The 8,316-nt window shown below is 29.5% G+C and overlaps 1 protein-coding gene across 1 annotated transcript; it reads left to right on the top strand.

Moving 5' to 3' along the window:
• Positions 1–5,915: 5,915 nt before the first annotated feature.
• On the top strand, positions 5,916–7,854 carry LOC130826935 (germin-like protein subfamily 1 member 17). Its single transcript, XM_057692566.1, has 2 exons — positions 5,916–6,110; positions 6,939–7,854. The coding sequence occupies exons 1-2, from the start codon at positions 5,978–5,980 to the stop codon at positions 7,496–7,498; spliced, it is 693 nt and encodes a 230-aa protein (XP_057548549.1). The 5' UTR covers positions 5,916–5,977; the 3' UTR covers positions 7,499–7,854.
• Positions 7,855–8,316: the final 462 nt, after the last annotated feature.

Here is an 8,316-nt window from a genome sequence, read left to right as displayed (position 1 = left end):
AAGCTAGATTTGCATAATCCAACATGTTTCACGCCTCTATTGAAGTGTCCAAGGATCCATTCGACCGAATGGATGGAGGATTCGATCGAACCTATACATTTTCAAGCCTGTTTGCATATATGAGGTGTTGAGGGGGCCTCCGAACTCTACGGGGCTTTTGAGGAAGCCTTGAAATGTGTGTCTAAGCTTCAAACACATGGAGTTTAACCTCAAAGTCTTCCAAAACACCTAAAATAACCATGAAAGAATCCGAAGACATGAACAAGGTAAAATCACGCGTAATGTGCATAATATTAATCTAAAACCACAAGACTTAGACACTAAATTAAATGGGGTCGTAAACATGCTCTAAAACGAGCACATCAGCAAATCAACAAAGTTCCAAACTTGATTTTCATACATGGACTCCGTTTTAGACTTCATGGGTCAAAGCCAATTTACAGTGTCAGAACTCGCAATTGTTGCCTTATAGGTAGTAGGTTCCTCCTTATCTACTATAAGCACTTCATGACTTTCATGAACGAGATAATCCTCCATATAATTTCTCCGTGGAGGTTTACTCTGCCTACTAATCCTACGAACTAAGATATCCACCACATCAGTTGGTACAACTAGTACCAAAACTTGAGCTCTTGTAGGAGAAATAGTCTCTCCCACTAGAGGAATGATTGGTTGCTGATCATCTTGAACTTCTTCAAGAGATAAAGAAATATTTCTCCTACTTGACTTTGGAGAAATACATTCTCTTTTTAAAAGACACCTTTGTGAGCAACAAACACTTTTTGCTCACTAAGGTTGTAGAAGTAATATCCCTTAGTTTCTTTGGGCTAACTCACAAAGAAGATCTTATCAGGTCTGGGTTTAAGTTTATTTGGTTGTAAAAGTTTTACATAAGCTTGACAACCCCAAATCCTTAGAAACGACAACTTATGATTTTTTCATGTCCATAACTCATATGGTGTCTTATCGACAACTTTGGACGGAGTGCGATTTAAAATAAGAGTCGTTTTTTGGAGTGCATAACCCCAAAATGAAATAGGAAGATCGACTAAACTCATCATTGAACAAACCATATCTAATAGCGTCCGATTTTGCCTCTCGTACACCATTTAATTGTAGTGTTCCAGGAGTAGTTCGTTGTAAAATTTATAAAGTATTTATGCCCTCCCCTAGCTAAGCTACTCATAGGACCAAATTTATGAAGTGTTTGGATGCGTTTCTCATTTACATGTCCTAAAGGACAGTGCCAAAGCTAGGTATGATTAGAATCCTTTGATTTTAGTCTCTTAGAATTGTCTACATGATAGTTTTATTTTTCAAGATCTGGTATGTAAAGGCCATTTATGCAATGACCTACACCATAATAAATTTCATCTTTGTATATTGAAAAAGAACCATTCTTTATTACAATGATAGAACCTTTAGAATCCAACATTGAAATTGAAATCAAATTTCTATTCATTGAAGGAACATAATAACAGTTATTAAGATTCAACAAAAGTCTTGAAGGTAAAGATAAACAATAAGATCTTACGGCTAATGTAGCTACTTTAGCTCCAATTCAAACTTGTAGGTCAATTTCATCTCTATGAAGATCTCTACTTTTCTTTAACCCCTGCACATTTGCACAAATGTGAGAACTACAACCGATATCCAATATCCAAGAATTAGAGATAGAAAAGTTGATCTCTATCACATAAATACCTAAATTAGAAGCGATACTTCTATCCTTCTTGTACGTAAGGTATTTCAAACAATTCTACTTCAAGTGGCCCTTCTTATTGCAACAGAAATAAATATGATGTGGACCAGCTCCAACCTTTACCTTAGTTTATGCCGCCTTTTTTATCCTTGCTTTGGTGATCAAATTGTTTCTTTGGCTTCCTCTTTTCTTAAAGACATTCTTCCTTTTCTGCACCATAAGAACCTGTTTCTTTGGTTTAGAGGGAATTGTCTGCTCCAAAATTTTGAGCATACCAAGTAACTCATTGATGGTCTCAAAGCTCCCAGCTCTAACTTGTTTCAAAAACATAACCTGGAGCTAAGCAATGATGTGAAAAGCTTCCATATCCATGAAATGTTTTTGTAATTCAGGGACCATGGATGACAACATCAAGCATGTGGCATCTAAAGACCTTTCAGTGACGACTTCATAAGCTTCCCGGTCTTAAGCAGACAGATTAAGTGTGGGTTCATACGGAATTGGAGTTTCAAGAACATCTAGTTTTCGCTCATGTTTGAGCACAATTCTTAAATTTCTTGACCAGTCAAGGCAGTTGTTTTTGTTTAGTTTTTCCTTTTCGAGTATTGACCGTAAATCAAAATTAGAGAACGCATTATTGTTTGATTTATTTTCTATCTACAAATGAAAGAATAAAAAGTGTAAGAATTATATGATTATCATAAATGAATAATTTTTAAACAAACTTAAAGGAAATTCATTCCACCAAATTAAATTATTATGTCCTTTTTAATTTAGTGATTCGAAGACCCTATTTTCACTAACCTTAAGCAAGCTTTAGCTTGTCACCCACAGTTAATGGTTATAGGTAAACAAACCATTTATGAATTATTCATAATAATTCTTGGTTGGTAATAAGATAACTCTTTATCTACTATTACCCCATGCCTCAAAGTGTCAACTTTTCTTGACCTACTTAGTTGAGCTAAACCACTTTTCACCAACTACTTATCTTAGACTTATTGATAGGCACCTCGCTTTGGCAAAACCTACCTAGTTAATGATCTAAAGCTTCATGGTGTTACTAAATGGAATAGCATTATAACTTAATATTATTAGGGACAATGGTTGTTGTTATTAACCTAAATAAAAGTGAACTCTAATTATTCGAATTAATAAACTAAACAACTTGAGAATGCATCATCAAGTAATATAGCAAAAAGAAATAAAGGAATAAATTAATGCATAAACACGGTTCCTAGTATGGCCCCGGCCAAAACACTTGAAAATCTAATCTTCAAGGCCCATCTTTTGAACACCACTTGAATCTCTATTCTTCTTGATCTTCAACTCCATTGAAACATACATAATGGTAATTAAACTTAAAATTGTAAAAAGTAAACTATTAACTAGTAGATTCAAAATAAACAATACACAAATCATATTTAATTATATTAAAAAATAACGGCATGCAAACCAAATTTTCTATCCTAATTGCGCCATACTAGTTACCATAACCTGTATAACAATTATCATTCACCCACTTACTATTTGTAAGCGGTCCATGCAAAACAATATTTAAACAAATTTAAAGAAATATGCATGAAGTACATAAATAAATATATATAATCGTATTATGTAAAATATACATGATCAATAATCTCATTATTCAATTTTAATTTCCATGAATTTTAATTGTTTCATAACCAATCGAGTAAATTATTTTTACTTCTCTAAGCAAAATAAACCTCCCATTTAAAATAATCTCCATTAAAATAGAGTGAGTTTATTATTAACATTTAGTAATAAAATTATTTCCTTAAACATTAATTTAATGATTTCTTAAAATAGTATTGGTCGAAAGAGTTTCAACAAAAAATACTAAAAACCATTAGACTTGAATTTGAGCTCCTGATTAAATTTTGTCAAACCAAAGTTTCTACTAACGAATTTAATTTAGACAGCAAAATTAACTAAATTGAAATAAGCTTTTAAAATAAAATTCCAAAAAAATATGGCAAATGGAGGATGAAATAAAATCAATTTAATACATAAAATTCTAAACTTTACTATTAAATCAAGTTTAATAAACCCTTCGCTAAAGTTTTCAAACTTTATCATGCAAATTAAAATTATAACGTGCAAATAAATAATTTATATATATTATTTATGTATAATCAATATTTATATGTCCAAAATATATCAATAAAACAAGAAAATGATATCACTGTAGGGTTTTAGTACTGTTAACTATTAACATGCGAAAAACAAAAACCTTCCCAAGACTCGATTACTGACATAAAATGAAACACGTAAATATCGGGATGAATAATTATACTTTTGTTGTATGAATCCACTAGCACATATAACCATGTGATAAGAACCGCAAATAAAGTTCCTCCAGTGAAGTTCAACAAGAAAGTTTCGTAAGACCCCATATACTAATACCAATAATTCTTAAACTAATTATATATATATATATATATATATATATATATATATATATATATATATATATTATATATATATATATATATATATATATATATATATATATATATATATATATATATATATATATATATTTATATATATATATATATATATATATATATATATGCAACTTTTGTATTTAGCCTCACTATTATTTTTCTTAGAAAATTATAATCACGTATGAAGCTTATGCTACATCACAAAAACCCACAGCAAAAATACTATCTTCTACTGTATAAAAATAAACAACAATACTATATCATCTACCAAAAAGACGTTACACACTAAAATCAATTAGTCTGTATGAATTCATACAATTAAAGAAGGTCAAACCATTTAAACCTATGCTATATTTTTAATTAGCACTTAATATAACTATTATATCAAGTAAATGATTATGACTAATATTAGTGAACTAGATTAGTCATATGAACCTAGATTAATATAGGTCCAAACATACAAAATTATCTTACATATTGATACAGTGTGGCCTAATAGCATTAGTGACATTAGGCTCGTACAACTATCAAATAGCAGTCCTATGATGTTTATCGGTCTCTAGTAAAACTTAAATGTTACTCAATGTAAACTAAGTTAACGTCTCGTTGTATACTCAATTACATTTAACAACTTACAAAATTCATAATGGTTGTTTCATAATAGCTACCTTAGCTTTTGTTTTCATCGCTTTAATGTTGATGTTTATACATTTCCATGTAAAATTCATTCAATAAGTCCTCCATATGAATGCGCAAAATAGAGAATTTCAGAGATATTGATTATTTTGATGAAAGAAAAATATCAAAGATTATGCATAAATTTGAAGTATTTAAGAGAATGCGATGTTCTTGAATAGTCTTTTTTTTTTTGACAATTTCAGAGAATATTTGTCAGTTGAATGCGCACATTTTATTTTATTTCTTCACCAAAGATTATGCAAGAATATCTCGGACCTGAAATGAGAGTTTTTCCCTTTTTTCTTTTTTAAATCGTAAATGTGGGATGAGTTTGGTTACAATTATAATTAATGGTCTCTTTATGAGATGGTCTCTCACTGCAAGACTTAACGTAAAAAAATACCACAAATATACACTTATTACCAATTCACATGGAACATTTATTTTGGGCATGTATAAAATATTCAATTGTGTAGGACGCCTGAAATTATTTGTTTATGTTAATTGTAGTTATACTTTCTTATTGTTTAGAACTAAAAATTGCAACAAAATGCAAAAAAAAAAAGCCCTAATATAATTAAATAACTTCATTGTTTATATAAGTTTTATTATAACTTTTTATATAAAAAAGAATATACTCCCTCTATATATAATTAAAGAATATATATATATATATAAATACCTCAAATATACAATTATAAAAATACCTGAAATATAAAATTTTCAACTGTACAGGTCCCTTAAACATATATTTTTATGTTTATTTTAATTTAATATACTTTCTTATTGTATAGACCCAAAATATGCAACAAAAGGTAATAAAAAGAAGAATGTTATCCGTATTGATAAGTGTTGAATTGGTCGTAGGAAATGGATAAAAGAAAAAAGGTTGACAATACAAAGTAATCAACTACCCCTATAGAAAAATAAGATTAACTCGTACATAGCAATTGGCAATTGATAGTTGATAGTTGTGCTTAAACAAATAGAAGTTAGTTAATCCATGACCAATTACAAGTTTTGAAAGTGGATTAGTTCTTCTATAAATGGATTCATCCCTTTTACCATATCATTGCAATTTACAAACACAATTATTTCTTTCTTTCTCAACAAAACAATTGAAAAGATGTCAATTAATTGTAATTGTGAGATCCTCTCTTACATTGCTCTTTTTGCCCTTGCTTTCTACGTTGCTCATGCTACTGATCCTACACAGCTCCAAGATTTCTGTGTTGGGACAAATGATCCTAACAATGCATGTAATCTTCTATCTTTTTCTTTCACCCATTTATCATGATTTTAACGTCTAGTTTTGTTTGTTGTTCATATACATACATATATATATATATACATATATATATATATATATATATATATATATATGTATATATATAATAGCGCATAAACGTGAATTAGATCTTGTCTGAGTTAGACTAAGTACCACATTCTTCAAAGAAAGTCTTAGTTTCAATTCTCACTTAGTTCTCTCTTCTCCAACTCATCTTATAATCGAATAAAGTAAAATAAACACTATGAATATTTACTCCCTCCATTTCTTAAAGTTGTTCTTATATGAGAATTTTAAACTAACTTAATTTTAATAATATCATAAATTTTGGACTAACTTAACTTTGTTCATTCTCATTTTAATATTGTAATAATGCTTATGGTCGTCACAAATCTTTTAATAACTTAATTTTAACATTTTAATATTGCTTATATATGGTCCCCACATGTTTCCTACTAATTTTATAAAAAATATTTTTTTAAAAGTCTTGATATCTATATTTTTTCCACTAATTTTTCTTTTAACAATTTTAATGTTTATGATTCCTATTTTTGATCCATCCTATTTATTATTCAATAAAATAATATATGTTAATCTAAAAGATTGTAATTTTATTAATTCCCATAAAAAATTCCTTGTGGAATTTGTTTAAGTGCCCTATTTTTGTAATTTAATGATGGGAACAGTTTGATAATCAATGAAATTTGATTGTTTAATAGAACTCTTATTATTTAATTTGTGAAATTAAAATTCAAGTAAAAGAAATTAAAATGTTTAATTCCTTTTGTGTTTGGAACAGTGTTCGTAAATGGATTGTTTTGTAAGAACCCAATGGATGCAACTCCAGAAGATTTCTTTAAAGATGGGGCATTTGCAAAGCCCGGAGACACAGGAGTGAGCAAAACCGGTGCAAATGTAACACTAGTGAGTTCAGTACAACTTGCAGGACTCAACACCCTTGGGATTTCACTTGCTCGTATAGACTTTGCGCCATATGGTGGCTTAAATCCACCCCATACACACCCTCGTGCAACTGAAGTTCTAACAGTCATAGAAGGAACCCTTTACGTTGGTTTTGTAACATCCAATCTTGCAAATGGAGGAAACAAGTTCTTCGCAAAGGTGCTTAACAAAGGAGATGTTTTTGTGTTCCCACAAGGATTAATTCACTTCCAAATTAATATTGGTAAATATCCCGCTGTTGCTTTTGCTGGATTAAGTAGTCAAAATCCTGGTACTGTTACTATCGCTAATGCCGTGTTCGGAGCTCAACCACCCATTTCTGTCGATGTTCTTAGCAAAGCCTTCAAGTTGGATGCAAACATCGTCAAGCACCTTCAAGCTCAATTTTGGGACTAATTATATTGTTTTCCTTTAACTCTCTTTTAAGCTCCCATCAAATAAATAAGTTCTTAATATTAATTATATATTTTTACTTCTATGTGTGTATTAAAAACCCAATAATAACTTACTCTTAATTGGGTTATGCAGCTTCATACTTAATTACTTGTGACTGAGTTTTATGAAATATAATCAAATAAAATAAAATGTTGTATTTGCATATCCCTATACTTCAAAAACTTAATTAAAATGTTTTATGAATAATGAATGTTTAATAAACATGTTAAAAACTTTCAATTGTATATTAGAATTTGTATTACTATACTTAAAATGTTTCATGAAAATATTAATGTATCATAAACTCAGAATTTCTATATAAATAATTGTCAATTCTAAACTTAAATTCCTAAATCGAACGTGAATTGAGTGATCTTGACATTAATACTGATCGGACATGAAAGTGTAAACATCATAGTTTTCCGATTTATAGATACACCTATATCACAAGAAAAGTACTGTTTGCAACCATATTTAGATGATAAGAAATGCTTCCTTATATATTGAAGTCTCATTATCTTATTCTTGATAAATTTATATCTCATTGAGTTTAAGTTGAAAATAGAATTTCTCTATGTTGGTAAGAACAAAAACAACAATGCATGAGCTTTTAATTCTAAGAGATCGGAGTCGATTATATTAGTTTCAATTGTCATCGATCCACATGGATTCTTCTTCTCCATTCATTCTAATTTTCAACCATCTCTGTTGTGCGACAGCGGAAGCAAAGATCGAAAACAATAAAGAAATAAGAAAGAAAATAAATACAAACAATAAGA

This window comes from Amaranthus tricolor, chromosome 11, assembly GCF_026212465.1.
Source record: "Amaranthus tricolor cultivar Red isolate AtriRed21 chromosome 11, ASM2621246v1, whole genome shotgun sequence".
Taxonomy (NCBI): Eukaryota; Viridiplantae; Streptophyta; class Magnoliopsida; order Caryophyllales; family Amaranthaceae; genus Amaranthus; species Amaranthus tricolor.
This window is presented reverse-complemented; position numbering and strand designations above follow the sequence as displayed.

What these genes read in the sequence shown, in the direction of transcription:
- LOC130826935 (XM_057692566.1), top strand. Translation starts at nt 5,978, where the DNA reads ATGTCAATTAATTGTAATTGTGAGATCCTCTCTTACATTGCTCTTTTT. An exon ending in AAATGATCCTAACAATGCAT is followed by an intron (nt 6,111 to 6,938) that starts GTAATCTTCTAT and finishes TGTTTGGAACAG; the next exon opens with TGTTCGTAAATGGATTGTTT.